Source organism: Idiotropiscis lumnitzeri, chromosome 19, assembly GCF_059441095.1.
Source record: "Idiotropiscis lumnitzeri isolate Australia: NSW breed Sydney's pygmy pipehorse chromosome 19, RoL_Ilum_1.0, whole genome shotgun sequence".
NCBI lineage: Eukaryota > Metazoa > Chordata > Actinopteri > Syngnathiformes > Syngnathidae > Idiotropiscis > Idiotropiscis lumnitzeri.
The window spans coordinates 13142287-13156559 of NC_142409.1; the positions used below are offsets into that span (position 1 = coordinate 13142287).

Here is a 14273-nt window from a genome sequence, read left to right on the forward strand (position 1 = left end):
TACTTTTATTGTGTAATTGCGGAATGCTTTTACTGTGACGCGTCGCAAGCGGAAGTTGGTATCGATGCACTTCCGGGCTGACGCTTGACGCTTGACGCTTGAGTATGCTCGACTGCTGGGGTTTAAAGTCCAAAGGTGAGCAAACAAGCCTTTTCCATTGATTTTTTTTTTCCACTGCCATTGAGTTCCATGACTTTTATCGACGACGAGTTCGCCAAGAGACGCTGCCGCACACTCGAGTCGTCTTTGTCTTCTTGTTTGTCCTTCCGAAACATGTTTGTGTTTACCATTTGCATTTCTTTGCTGCTTTTGTGTTGCTTGCCGCCGCTTGACTCGACGACGCAAGTTAGCAGCAATGACGAGCCCATCATAGGTGCGTTTCCTTTCACACTTTTGCAATCTGTCGCAGTCTCATTTCTTCCTCATGTGTGTCCGTTTTCTTTTGAAGGCATCCTGGCGCAAGATCTGTTCACGCCCAAAGACGATCACAATGCTTACATCGCTGCGTCCTACGTCAAGTTCTTGGAGGCGGCAGGAGCAAGAGTGGTGCCCATCATGTCAGCGTTGACAATTCCCATCATCATCATCATCATCATCATTCTGATGATGAACACTGCGTTTAAACTATCTCTCTTTGCAGGATCAACCAGACCGATGAAGAGTACCGGAGACTTTTCAACTCTATTAATGGGTACGTAAGATGACAAATTTATAAACCAAAGTCAAGCGTGCATTCCTCGGAACATATTTCTTTCTCTTTTAAAGGGTAATAAGATATTTTTTTCTTGGCCTATAAAGGGTTAAAAGGGAAAATTGCACATATTTGTTTTTCACCAAGAAAAAAAATGTTCGAAAATAATCTGATGTTTTTTTTGGGGGGGGGGGCGGTGGATTGCTTTTGATAAGTATTTATTATTTAAAACTGTCAGTCTTACAAAAATGATAATTTGCAGGTTTTTTTTTTGGTTGCTCAAGTAGACAAACACGTTACTTGCGCTGTGTCAAAGTGGACAAGCAAAATTCCATTCTGCCAAACACGATGACAAGAGAAATTCAACACTATGTAGTAATCTTGTGGAAAAAAATATTACATATAAAGTGTATTTTATTGTCAAAATTATTATTATTTTTTTCCGTTGTGGCCATATTCCGTTTTCACTTTTCTTCAGGTCACTTGCATGCTCGCGTAGTGCGAGCCATGTTTCCTTGTCGCTAATTGTCATTGTGGCACTTGTGACCCACCACCAGCGTGCTTTTCCCCGGAGGCGCGGCCAGCATCTTCTCATCAGGCTACCAGAGGAGCTCCAAGATCTTCTACGAGATGGCCCTGGAGGTAGTAACGTCACGTGATTGCACAGCAAAGCTTTGAGCCAAAGATGTGAAAAGGCACGTGTGTGGGCCGGTGCAGGCCAATCGGAGAGGCGACTACTTCCCCATCTGGGGGACGTGCTTGGGCCTGGAGCAGCTCCTCCTCTTGACCAACGGCGTCTCGCTCCTCACACGCACAAACACCACCGGAGTGTCCTTGCCGCTCAACTTCACCAAAGGTAGGAGGAGCAAGCATGTTTGTCTGTTGCGTCGTTAATGTCAATGTTGGCTTCAATTTTTTATATTTATTTTTTGACCCAGAGGCCAAAGGGAGCAGAATGTTCCGAGGTTTCCCCGCTGAACTCATGGATGCGTTGGCCTTGGAACCTCTCACTGAGAACTCTCATCGCTGGAGTTTGGCAATGGAGGTATAGTCCTATTTCTTCCAAGAAACAATTTCAATTGGTTCAAGTTTCACTAAAAGAGCTTTTTTGGGAAAAAAAGATTTAATCACACATGAAAAGTTACCTTTTATTGTGAGAGAAATTGTTAATCTTTAAAGAACGGTTGCTTATTTTTACAACAAAGATAAATGATGCAACCATTAATGTTTAGAAAAAGTCATACTTTTCAGAAAAAAAAACATGTCAACAAACAAAAAAAATTAACAAATCTTGCAGTTTTACGAGAAAAAAATAGTTTTGGGCGGGCAAAATGTTGCTTCTTTTTCAAATGCAATCTTCCATAAATATTTGATTTATTTTTTTAAATCCCAGGTGAATCACAACATATTGTCGAGTTTTAGTGAACTCAACTCATTTGTTTCCTTTTTGCTTTTTAGGCGTTCAACAGCAGCAACACACTGACCTCATTTTACAAAGTTCTGTCCACCAACACAGACGGAAAAACTGAGTTTCTGTCCACAGTGGAAGGTCGGAAGTGACTTCAAGCCGACTTTGGCTTTGTTGGTTTTTTTTTTTCTCGAGAACCTTTGTGACTGACGTGACGTCTTGTGTGCTCCGTAGCGTTCGATTACCCCATTTACGGCACACAGTGGCACCCGGAGAAAAACGCCTTTGAGTGGCGGAGGCCGTTTGTGGCGCACACCCCCTCGGGGGTGCGCGTCACCTTCTTCGTGGCAGAGTTCTTTGTGGGTGAAGGTACGAAAGCGGCTCTTGTTCTCGCGTCGTCAATCGAGTCGTTGCTGAAGGGTGCGCTTGTTTTTGTGTCGCCACAGCCAGGAAGAACTTGCACCGATTTGCCACAGAAGATGAGGAGAACCGAGCGCTCATTTACAACTTCAGCCCTGTGAAAAGCAGCGCAAAGAGCATCTTTGAGCAAATCTATTATTTCTGACACGCTCTCATGACAGCTGCCGTAAGACGCAAATGCTCGCCTCGTGGAATGCAACAATAGTGACAACTACACGTTGCTCGTTCCATGAGGGAACATTTAATTGAACTGAAATCTGCAAAGCGCTTCTTTTCACTTGGAACCCTGCGAAAATGAAGCTCTTCATGTCATTGTAGTTAATTGCCACAAGATGGCGCCAAAGCCATAGCTTCCTATTGGCCAGTGCTCCAGAATGAACACGAAAGAGCCCCCCCCCCATGACCCAGTGAATAATTGGTCAAAAAAAAAATTATGCGAATTTAGCAATAAACTGTACCGTAAGCGTCGCATTGCGTTTATCTGGTCAGTATAGGCAAGAAAGTTTACACGAATGCAACACCCTTTGCTATAAGAAGACCAACCAATCATTTTCAGTATTAATTCAAGTCATTTTTTTAAATGTCTGTCATTCACACTTGTGTTGTATTTTGCTCCAAGTTGTGGTGGAGCGAATGTCAATGTGACACAACGGAACCATCATATTGATGAAATGCATATTTTTCATGACTGCGAAAAATAGTGCACACGCCTTGTGGACGAGAAGACGCACACTACGCATAGATTGAATTAATTTCATTTGTATTCTGATGTTTGTTGTTATATGACCCACACACTCACTCAGGGTTGAATGTTTACTGTCGGCTTTATTGTATAGAGGAAGGAACTCATTTATAATATCTGAACATGAATGTTGGATCAAATCATTAAAGCACTGAGTCCCAAACATCCAAGTCTTTATTTTATAGTCTGCTGGCATTTACTGTCTGCATATTTATTTTATTTTATTTTTCTAAGAGAATGGCCATGAATAGAAAGACGTTAAAAAACAAAAACATGAAATCATCACGTTTGAAAAGGCGCAACCACGTCTAGTTGGATTTAAATTTTGTTTCTTTTTAAACAACCTTGTATAGTACAAGGATGAAAATTTTCTGCCATTGGACCAAAATGACTATTCTCAAATCCGTTGGGAATTATTATTAAATAAAAAAATATATATACAACAAAAACAAAAAAATAAAACCCCAAAAAATTGTCCAAATAAAATTGTCAAAAAACGTTTAAATAAAGAAAAATAATAAAAATAGAAAAAGTTTACAAAAAATATTTAAAAAATTATATAAAAAAAGTTTAAATAAATAAAAAAAACAAATGATAAAAAAAGAAGAAAAAAATATAAAAAAGGTTAAATAAAAAAATTTAAAAATTGTAAAAAAATATATAAAAAAAAATATAAAAAAACTTAAAGATATATATATATATATATATATAAATTTAAAATAAAAAAAGTATCCAAAAACAAAAGAAAAAAGTAAAAAAAATTGTCCCAAAATATTGTCAAAAAACAAATTAAAAAAAGTTTAAATAAATAAAAAAACTAAATAATAATAAAAAGACAAACCAAAAATAAAAAAAAGTGTGTGTGTGTGTGTGTATGTATGTATGTATGTATATTTTAAATATTTAAAAGAAAATGTCAAAAAAAGGGTTAGGGGTTAGGGTTATATATATATATATATATATATATATATATATATAAATAAAAGAATAAAAAGAATAAATAATAATAAAAAGACAAACCAAAAATAAAAAAAAGTGTGTGTGTGTGTATGTATGTATGTATGTATATTTTAAATATTTAAAAAAAATGTCAAAAAAAGGGTTAGGGTTATATATATATATATATATACATATATATATATATATATATATATATATATATATAAATAAAAGAATAAAAAGAATAAATAATAAAAAAATATTTAAAAAAAAAAAAGGTACCCCCCCCCCAAAAAATACTAATTTGATTCCAACTGTGGCTTAGTCTGTTTCTTCATTTTTTTCATATCAATCCATACATACCTGTCTGGTAGGGAGAATATCGGTAGGGTTCAAAGCAGCAAAAAGTTTACTTAACGCGCTGTCCTCTATAATAGAGAAGGGCAGGGAATCCTGGATGACAATGTCAACCAAAACATACATCATGCCATGTAATAATTACAAAATTAAATATTGAATCAAACTTTTGTTGGAAAAACATTGCACACGATCGAGCACCAGTGAGGGTCGAACCCGCAAATCGGTGGACGCAGAACAAGAGCTATCCCACTGTACCACCACGATCGTTATTTGCTCGAGTCTAACGTTGATTCCTTCTTGTAATTTCAATGTATGGAATTAAAGCCGGGGGTCCACGCTGGCTTTTATTAAGGCAGGTGTGACTGGCAGTGCAACAAAATTTGAGATGTTCCTCAGACAGGCGATCAAGGTAGTTGCAAATCCAAATGAACCTACAAAACAGACATAGTGATTACTTCCAAATTAGCCCATTTCCAATCACTAAACCTGTTTTGTTTCTTGCCCACTGGTTTTAAAGTTTCAGGGACACGTGGTATGCGTGAACGAAAGATGCTTGATCATTTATATCGTGATATGTTGGCCGTTAACCGCATGTGACTAAATCATCTGAGGCAATCATTGCTTTATCTGATTCCACGAAATGTTAAATGCTGTTCTTGTTGTATCCCAACTCTTTATAATAATTCAGCCATTCAAATATAATTTGATTCTGCTGTAGTTTTTTCATTACGTTTTTCGTAGTAATAAGATCAAAATGTTCCCAAACAGGGGAAACTCTTTATTGGCTCCATATTAATCGTCAAGCGAATTAGCAACTTCTCACAAAACGGGAAACCTCCATGACGTTTCGTTTCTGCTTAAATCAGAAACTGCGCCTCTTGAAGCGCTTCCTGAACCGGTCACGTGGTACGGCCGGTTTCGAGGCTTCGAACGTCATCACCTACGTCACTCGAACATTTTCTCAAATACTCGCTCCCAGTTTACTCGGTTCACACATCGGAGCCTCGACACATCACTCGTAAATAAGGCTTTTTTTTTTTAAACGACCATGGATATTAAGCCCCCCCCCCCAAAAAAAACGACCATGTAAGGCATTCATGAACAAAATATCAAATTTCAAAGTCTTCTGGTTTATTCAAGTACATAAAGCTTTGTTTTTCAAATAAATAGCAGATGGTGCACAAACCTTTTTTAAGCATTTCATATACATTGGAGTAATTCAAATAGAATACATTAACTTGCTTTTTGCATTTGAAATAAAAATGATTTATTAATGAATACATAAATAAAACCATCGTCCATTCAAAGCACAAAGGATTTGTTAGTACTATTATGTAAATCTCAGTTTCATTTACACTTGACTTGTAAATTTGCCTGCTGTTTGTGTTAAAAAAAGTATTTTAAATGAATGTACTTTTTTTTGCAATTGAAATGCGTAAATCAAATGGATTGACCTCAAAGTTGTTAATTGAAAAGTGTAGTCTTGAAAAAATCTCATTTGATGACATTGATCTTTGTTCTTGCTGTCACTACGCCTCCATTGATGAAAGCTTCATGGAAGCGCAGAAGCGCGCTCGCGACGTTCCCTTCAAAGCATCAAGCTAATGACGTTAGCTTCGGAGTTGACGCTAATGCTCGGCTAACGGTTGCTTATTTCCTTGTACGCTGGACTTGTGACGTTTTCGTTTTGACTAAATAAGGCAGTCGGGTGACAAAAGGAAGGAAATTTGATGTAGAAACTAAAAGATTTGTCTCCTCATTTCTTGAACTACACATGGTGAAAACATGAACATTCTGTGCGTCTTTTAATCCTCACGTGGATGTTTGTGTGTGCTATTTTACGTACATTGACAAAAAACAAAACAAAACAAACAAAAAAAACAGTTGAACATGAAAAGTTCTTCACCACTTTAGAAAATTTTTATCACTGCGACCTAGCGGGCGTCTCATTTTCATTATAATACAAGTCCACCAGTCCGATTTTTCGCGTCCCTTTCGCGAGCGTCAAGTCCAAGTGGGAATTTGTTCGTGGGAATATTCCAGAACATGTGAGGGGGACAAAATGACGAGGAGGAGAGACGGCGCCGATCCTCTGCTGCGCCGGAGGAAGTCTCAAGTCCAGCATGCGGACGAGACAGTTGCATAAAACCGAGGAGATGTTGTGCTTGGTCCAAGGTGGTCGCGGTGGGGGGCTCGTCACTTTTTAAGGGCGTGCAAGGAGACGGGTGGGGTTGACGGTCCGAGCCAGGTCAGGCTAACCCTCGTCTTCGGTATCCTCGTCCAGGTCGTCGTCCAAATGTCGTTCGGGTAGCCTGAAGCACTCTTCGAAGAAGTTGACCAGCGCTTGGCTGAGGTGCTGCCGGGTGGCCTCGTTGTGGATGAAGTGGCCCTCGTCCGGGTAGATCTGAGGAGGGCCGTGTTGGAAACACAATTTCACAATCCATATCATTTAAAAAGGCGTATTTGTCGTGAACAAAAGGGGCGGTCGTTGAGTTGCTTCTTCCGATTCATTTCCTCTTAATTTGAAAAGAAAAAAAAAAAGCACGTTCAACATGAAACGCTAATGCCACCTGGTGGTAGAAAATTGACTTTAAAACTCATTTGTGCCGGTTACCTGTAAAGTGTAGTTGGCCTTCTCGTGGATGAGCTGTGCGATAAGTTTGGCCGAATGCTGGAAGTGAACTTTTTCTGCAAGAGGACAAAGCGGACGACATTCAGCGTCGTGCTGCGGCGACGTCAGCGCGGCCTTTCTTACCGTCCGCCGTTGGATGGATGATGAGGAATTTCTTGTCCAGGAACTGAGCCGCTCGGTGGACCAGGTTGGCCATCTGAGCGGGAAGCAAACATGAAAGGACGCGACGTGAAAAGGCGGACAAGAAACGTCAGCAGTGAGAATGTGGAACAAGTACCGCGTAAGCCCGAGGATCAGGTTTGGGCATCCCGAGGTAGCGCTCAGAAAAGGCGGAAGCTGCAAACAAAGCAGAAGAGGTTCACATGAGAAAGCTCGGGTCAGGGAGGTTTGGAGCGAGGGTTAGGATTTACAAATTCTACTGTTAGGGTTTCAAAGTATGGTTTTGAACTAGGATTAGGGTTTAGAAAAGTGAGGTACGACATGGACGGGTTGCCACTTAATTGAGACGTAGAATGGAAACGCAAAAAGCGAACCTTACCGTATAACTCAAAGTCTGTGATGGGCGAGAGGACAGCGCCACATCTGGCAGGAGAGAGGTCAGCGCTTAGCAACAAGCTGGTGACGTAACCGCCATACTCCTAAAACATCAAGATTATCTTGAAATCAATTCTGGTTCCCAACTGATGACATTTACATTTTAACAATCTGCCAAAAAAAAAAAAACAAGTTCGGATGAAGTCAAAATACTGAGAGCTTTTTGCATTTAGTTCTTCCCAGAACTTCTAAACTGGACAGTGTGTGGGCTCCCTCTAGTGGTGGGCAAGAAAATCACAAAAGAACCTTTTCAAATTGTCCAGAACATTTACTGTTCATGGCGAATTGACCTTTCCTCTTCTTTTTTTTTTCCATTTAACTTTCATGCGTGATAGCCTTTAATTTAATCATGATTTAAATGGTTTTTTTTTTAATTGTTGCGATATTTAGGAGCCGTGTTAAAGTTCAAAGTGTGGATTACAACAATAGTCAAATGAGACAATGGTTGCTGACCTTGCCAAAGACTCCCACTCGGGTCTTGTCGATGTACGGCTCCCTCAGAATGACGCTGCGACAAACACACCAAATGACGTCAGCCGATGGGGCCGCCGCGCGCCAACTTTGCCGGCGGCCGGCACCTACTTGATGGCCTCGCGCTGGTCGAGCTCCTCCAGGACGCCGGGCCGCTTCTGGATGCGCTGAAGCAGGTTGGTGCCCTGGAAGCCGCCGCCGCGCCCGTCGCAGCGCGCCACCACCGCGCCGAAGCTGCTCACCAGCACCGTGGCCCAGTCCAGGCCGAAGCGCTCCGACACGCTCTGGCCACCGGGGGTGCTGTCGCTGCACGCAGGAGCAGCAGAAGAAACATTTCAAACGACAATTTCGGTTCCGAAGACACATTTCAAATCAACCCGAGTTGGGGTTTTAAAGACGGCTTCAAGGCAGTGTTAAGTTTGAGAGTTAGTGTTTTAAAGTAGCATTCAAAACACGGTGAGGTTGCAAATTAAGGTTTCAAACTGGGTTACCTCCTCAAATGGGGCTAGTTTCCAATTTGCGGTTTAAGAAAGGGTCAGTTTCAAAATAAAGTTGGAATCAAGATTTAAGGTTTCAAACTGGGTTTTCAAGACCTGGGTTGGGTTTCAAACCGTTCATGTGTGTGTGCGTGTGTGTGCGCGCGCAACACATACATGAGCAGCATGAGGGGATAGTGCGCCGTCTCCACAAAGCCAGCAGGTTTGAGGATCTGCATCGACAAAGCTGAAAGGCAACATTGATATGAGCTCGCAGAAAAATACGTCACGCTGCAAGCGCCATTTTCAAAAAATTGTGGCGATGGACAGGTCACATGACGTACTGTAGTCGTCGATACCGATGTCCTGATACTCCACGATGGGCATCTGCATGTTGCCCAGCGTCAGCCTCAGCATCTGGTTTCTCTCCAGTTTGCGCACTTCCACCATACCTGAGAAGCACAAAACACGAGACGCCGTCAGCGAAAAGGATGTGGCGAAATATGTCGTCGGCCTCGCCTCCATGTTGGACCTGAAGCGTTTTCGGAGACTGTTCCCTTTCATCCTACCCACGTTTCCAACCACTTTGATAAAAAATGATGATCAACGCTGCCATCTGTGGCCAGGGACGACATTGAAGAGAGTTGAGGAGCTTCCTTTTCAACAAAAGTAGTGCTTTCCTGCCATCCATAACAAACCTTTTCTTTTTTTTGCTTAACCTCCCACGGAAAAGCTCATCCAATTGGCTGAAGAGCAGCAACTCAACTTTGAGGCGAAAACATCTGCTTTCGAAGCAAGAAGACGTGCAGCCTCATGTCAAAAGAAATCAGGTGCAAATGAGATGTAAATACATCGGACGTGTATGAGAGCAGCCAGAGAGCGCCGGCCAGGCAATGAAAAATGTGATTAGAATGTGCTGGTGTCACACGCGCACGTTCTTCATTTCATGACAACACATCCTTGGAGAGGAGTAATCAGATTACCTCCAAAGTGGACAAACATCCACTCGTGGAAGGTCGTTGGTGTGCTGTTCAGATTTTCTTACACCGAATATATTACGGCACAAACAAAAATGGTGCAGCTCAGCTCCCGGTGAGCAATATATATATATATATATATATATATATTTTTTTTTTTTGTACTTGTATATGTATTTGGGCCTCATTCATTTACTGCATTTATTTCTCGGAGATGAGTTGTATTTTCTTTCCGTATCGCACCAAACGAATGTTTCAGCCATACTCACTCTCTCGGTCCCTCACGTCATCATCAACGTCAACGTTTCCTTCGTCCGTCGGCGTTTTGTATACGGACACGAACGGCACATCCGGCCCTAAAGGAAGCATCGCAACAAAGATTCACACAAACTGCAACAAAAGTCATTTTGCCACAAAATACGATGCCAAAATCAACTTCATTCCTCTTGGGAAAGTGGGAACACACCCCGTCCGTCTTGAAAACAGCAGAACAAATCAACGGAGTGACGCTCTTAGCCAATTGGGAGCACGGGTCACACTCCCGCTCCCGCCTCGTCCTCCGCGCTGTGACCATGATGATGTCACGACTTTATCAAATCATTTTTACAAGCAGCCCGCCAGGAGCGAGCCGGCGTGGACCTTTGTCCCCCCGACGGGCGAAGGGAAAGCGCTTTACTCGAGGAATCTCATTTCCTCCGGCGTGAGCGGGAGGCCGTGTGACGAATGGGAACCGAAATGTGATTTTATGCGCACCCGAGCACAAATCTGATGGATTTGCACATACGGGAAATCGGATAGAGTTCCACTATATATATATATATATATGTCTATATATATATATATGTGTGTGTGTGTGTGTGTGTACAAGGTGAGCAATTAATGCAAGCGTGACGTCACCTTGGCAATGGAGCAGGAAGTAGCTCATGTTGTGGCAGAAGGAGCCGCTGATGTAGCCGCAAGTGTCGGCCAGTCCGCACGATAGGCAGCGGCGGTTGAAGGAGCCAAACGTGTCGGCGCTGAGGAGAAAAGCACCAAAAGGCCTTTGAACGCTTGTTTTGAGGAACTTGTCGTTTCTTCACATTTCGAGTCGCACCTGTAGAGATGACGACGCTTTGGGCCGTCTTCTGTGCTCAGGAAGTAGCTAGAATGAAAGTGGTTCTCAAAGTGAATAATTCAGGCTTATTTGGGCAAATTCCCTTGACAAAGTTTGTCAAACAAAAAACTCCGGAAACATTTTTAGAACGACATATTTATTTAGTTTCGGCAAAATTGATGGGAGGAGTTAATATTTTTTAATGCGTCGTTTGGACTCACATGAGCTGGCTTTCCTCATTATAGGCCAAAACTTCGGTGACGTCCCAGTCTCCAGACGTGATGGACTGCAGGGTGTCTGTACTGGTGTTTGGCTGCACGGACAAAAAAAAAAAAAAAATGCAATCGTGACTCAACTACTTCTTCCCTGTGAATGTTTGTGTAAATGTTGAGTAGCAGCGAGTCATACCTGCGAGATGGACATGGAAATGTGGAAGAACTTTCCACGGCCGCCTTGCGGGATGGCCCTGGTGAAAAACAGCTTGAGACCATCTTTGGAAAACAGAGGCGTCTCGTTCTAAAAGACGACGAGCACGTCAAGTCAATAAATGTGTGGCTTCAATCTGGAAAAGTCACTCGCTCGCCCGCCAACGTTCTCACCTGCCTGTAAAGCCACCCTTCACTTTCATCTTCGTGTTTCTGGGGGACAACACAGCACATCATTTTTAAACATGCTACCAATGAACAATCACCTTCAACAAAATCTCGCGAGGGGTCCGAAAGAATACATCGATTGAGTTTTGAGAAGGATTTTTCCAAATGCCGATATTCTCTTTGCCTTTGCCGTACGCACACACAAAGTGGGCGGGCTGACCTTGGCGCAGACCCCCGTTGTGGCCTGACACAGCGTCAGTACCGAGATATTCTGGGCTCGGTTGAGCCAGTTGACGGCCAGTTTGGTGGTGGTGGCCCATTTCACCACGGTCACGTAGAACTCACTGAAACGCACGCCATCGACAACTCGGTGTTCTGAGCACCAAAAACGTCAGCGTCACACATCTTCGGCTTGGGCTTCTCACCTCAATCTGGGGTCGTCCGGCTTCCTCATCTCGATGGTGTGAAGAGGCCCGTTCAGGTTGACCACATACAACGTGATCAGCGGGTTCTCCTCGCCCGCCTGCACGCAAAATAAATGTGAAATACCGTCCAAGTGCGCTCGTTCAAGCCATTCCTTTTGCCAGCGTTTGCCGCTCGGAAAAGGAGTCAACCTTGGGGTAGTGGTACTCCTTGCCCGTCGGGTAGAGCATTCCGGTGAACATGGGCAGCTCCATTTTGGGCACCAAAGTGTCGTTGATGGTGGCGTATGCCAACCGAGCGCCATCCGGAGACCACCAGTGGGCCAAGTGGGAACGGAAAATCTCCTCTGAAATGTGAAGGCAGACAATGAAAAGGACATTTTCATTTTGACATATTTTTGAAAAAAAAACAAAAGCCATATTCACCGAGGTTTAAGTGTCAATAATTGAAATCCAGGTGCGCCATGTCGGTCACACTGCGCATTTTCATCAAGCGTGGAAAGACTTCATCAGCAGTTTAGCTTGACTTAAACTGCTTGCATGTCCGATTTGGTTTGGTTTTTTTCCAACCACGCGTTGAATGTGGGTTACATATCAATTGATGGGTTTATGAATCAATAACGAGCTATGAAATGAAAAAAAAAACATTCAAATGGATCAATCTTTTTTTTTTTTTTTTCAAAGCGCGACCAGAGAGAGCTGCAGTCGAGTAACGTTCGACTCCGCAGTCGGCACTTTGCACTTGCGCTTCTTTAATTAGGTGTGAAATGATCCCAAACTTGGGACATTCTCTGCCTTTGCGGCACTCTTTCCGACAGGCTCGTGCTGATTGCGACGTGAGTCAGCAGTAGTCGCAGGAAAGTAAATAAATAAATAAATGAACAAAAGTGCAATGCACCCAAAACCGCAAAAAGGGAACCACGAAATAGCAAAAGACGACTGGATGGCCAATCAGTTTTTTTTTTTGCTTTCGGTGACACGTTATTCACAATTGCTTTTGCAAATACTGCATTTTTTTTTGTTTGTCATCACACAAAGCCGCTGACTATTCTTGCTATTGTTGACATAACAATCAAGTCTTTCTGGCCAGTGGCCTCCACATACGCAGTCCTCAAGATAAAATTTGTTGCGATGAGCCGCCATTTGTGTCGCTCTGCAAGCAATCATCTTGTGTTCATCAAGTGTCTTTGCCATCACGACTTCAAGTCTCCACGTGGCTTCCAACATTGAAGAGCAAAGCGGCATCTTGGACTAATTGGCTCTTTTCAAGAAAAAAAAAACAAAAACTTTCTTCCATTGAAATCACGAGCGGCACGACTGTTGATCACGACCCGATTTGACGTTTTGCTCAAGGACTCTTCAGCACCGAGACCGGCGCTAATGGGCCTCTCGTCCGCATTCGGGCAAACGGCAAATAATCGTTGCCGCTCCGAATGCCACTGGACTGCGGCGCGTTTGCGCATTCCGAGGAGGTCAATTTGCTTGTTGTGTTGAGCAACGCTGGCGCATGTGGAACAATTTCTTGTTGGGTTTTTTATTTTTTTTACTTCGAGTAACTTCTTGAGATAATAAAGACTTTAAGTGGAGCAAAACTCCTTTTTCTTATTCATCAATAACTTTGAAACGTTCAGAAGCAGCAGAGACGCTCTTGGCCGCTTTTCTGGCTCACTTCCAAGCGGACTCGAGAGCTGCGGAGGTGGGAAAAGAACGTTCATTTCTTTAATCCGACCCGATGTTAGATTTGCGCCGCCCTCAAAATTGGAGGAGAATCAGTAGAGAAAACGGATGGAAGGATGCCGAATTATTTTTTTATTCAGATGACCTTCATTAATCCGACAAGGGTGAAGTTTTCATGAAATTGATTGATTGCATGTTTTCAAATCAAACCGTTTATAAAATTACAAATACACGTTAAATGAAAACATTTTCTCCATTTCCGTATCAGCAAAATGTCGAGGGTCCCTGATTCGACGTTCTTTTCGGCTTCTCCACTCGTCAATGGCGGTGAATGAGTTCAAATCGACCAAGCATCATTATTTTGATCATCGTTATTTCTTTTGAGTTTTTTTGACCTTGCCTGCCGCCCACCAGCGCTCGACTGAGTGGGCGTCTTTGTTTGCAATGCAGCCAACCGACAATTGATTCGAATACGCCGGCGACGGCGTCAGAAAATCTCATGAAAGATGCTTTTGTGGGATTAGGAGGCAGCCTCGGCGGCGATGCGCTCTCCATTTTGTTTTCGTGACAATTTATTAAAAATGCCCGCCGCCGCACTTCAAAGGGAGGAAATCGCAAGTTGACATCTTTACTCGCGAGTCGCCCGCAGGAACACAAATACCTGCAAGGCAAAAGTGACTCGGATCAAAGTCACGGCAGGTGTTTGTTCGTTTGGTTGTTTTTTTTTGGGGGGGGGCGTTTATCGGGCCCCAGCAGAATAGCCGTCAGGGACAGAATC

At 42.7% G+C, this 14273-nt stretch overlaps 2 protein-coding genes across 7 annotated transcripts in view; one reads left to right on the forward strand and one right to left on the reverse strand.

Moving 5' to 3' along the window:
• The first annotated feature begins 54 nt into the window (after positions 1–54).
• ggh (gamma-glutamyl hydrolase (conjugase, folylpolygammaglutamyl hydrolase)) lies at positions 55–3204 on the forward strand. Of its 2 annotated transcripts, XM_088283071.1 has the most exons (10): positions 55–135; positions 347–373; positions 449–557; positions 641–691; positions 1249–1333; positions 1409–1547; positions 1630–1736; positions 2150–2240; positions 2334–2468; positions 2546–3204. In XM_088283071.1, the coding sequence occupies exons 1-10, from the start codon at positions 105–107 to the stop codon at positions 2662–2664; spliced, it is 894 nt and encodes a 297-aa protein (XP_088139197.1). In that variant the 5' UTR covers positions 55–104; the 3' UTR covers positions 2665–3204. The 2 variants fall into 2 exon arrangements, with proteins under 2 accessions (XP_088139197.1, XP_088139196.1); XM_088283070.1 differs by lacking the exon at positions 55–135 and having other exon boundaries at positions 142–373.
• Positions 3205–5669: 2465 nt separating this feature from the next.
• Positions 5670–14273, reverse strand: part of LOC148318667 (A-type potassium channel modulatory protein DPP6-like) — a 75481-nt gene continuing 66877 nt past the window's right edge. For all 5 annotated transcript variants that reach the window (XM_088282937.1, XM_088282934.1, XM_088282936.1 and 2 more), the window contains 18 exons: positions 12011–12165; positions 11822–11919; positions 11617–11740; positions 11403–11441; positions 11212–11319; positions 11025–11116; positions 10804–10851; positions 10608–10726; positions 9980–10066; positions 9078–9185; positions 8911–8980; positions 8369–8563; positions 8240–8294; positions 7731–7830; positions 7470–7528; positions 7316–7388; positions 7175–7248; positions 5670–6964 (listed from right to left, as the gene is read on the reverse strand). In XM_088282937.1, coding sequence (XP_088139063.1) covers positions 6815–6964; positions 7175–7248; positions 7316–7388; positions 7470–7528; positions 7731–7830; positions 8240–8294; positions 8369–8563; positions 8911–8980; positions 9078–9185; positions 9980–10066; positions 10608–10726; positions 10804–10851; positions 11025–11116; positions 11212–11319; positions 11403–11441; positions 11617–11740; positions 11822–11919; positions 12011–12165 — 1754 coding nt within the window. In that variant the 3' untranslated portion in view covers positions 5670–6814. The remainder of the gene's footprint in view (positions 6965–7174; positions 7249–7315; positions 7389–7469; positions 7529–7730; positions 7831–8239; positions 8295–8368; positions 8564–8910; positions 8981–9077; positions 9186–9979; positions 10067–10607; positions 10727–10803; positions 10852–11024; positions 11117–11211; positions 11320–11402; positions 11442–11616; positions 11741–11821; positions 11920–12010; positions 12166–14273) is intronic.

What these genes read in the sequence shown, in the direction of transcription:
- ggh (XM_088283070.1), top strand. Translation starts at nt 190, where the DNA reads ATGACTTTTATCGACGACGAGTTCGCCAAGAGACGCTGCCGCACACTC. An exon ending in TCTACGAGATGGCCCTGGAG is followed by an intron (nt 1,334 to 1,408) that starts GTAGTAACGTCA and finishes GGGCCGGTGCAG; the next exon opens with GCCAATCGGAGAGGCGACTA. An exon ending in GCTGGAGTTTGGCAATGGAG is followed by an intron (nt 1,737 to 2,149) that starts GTATAGTCCTAT and finishes TTTGCTTTTTAG; the next exon opens with GCGTTCAACAGCAGCAACAC.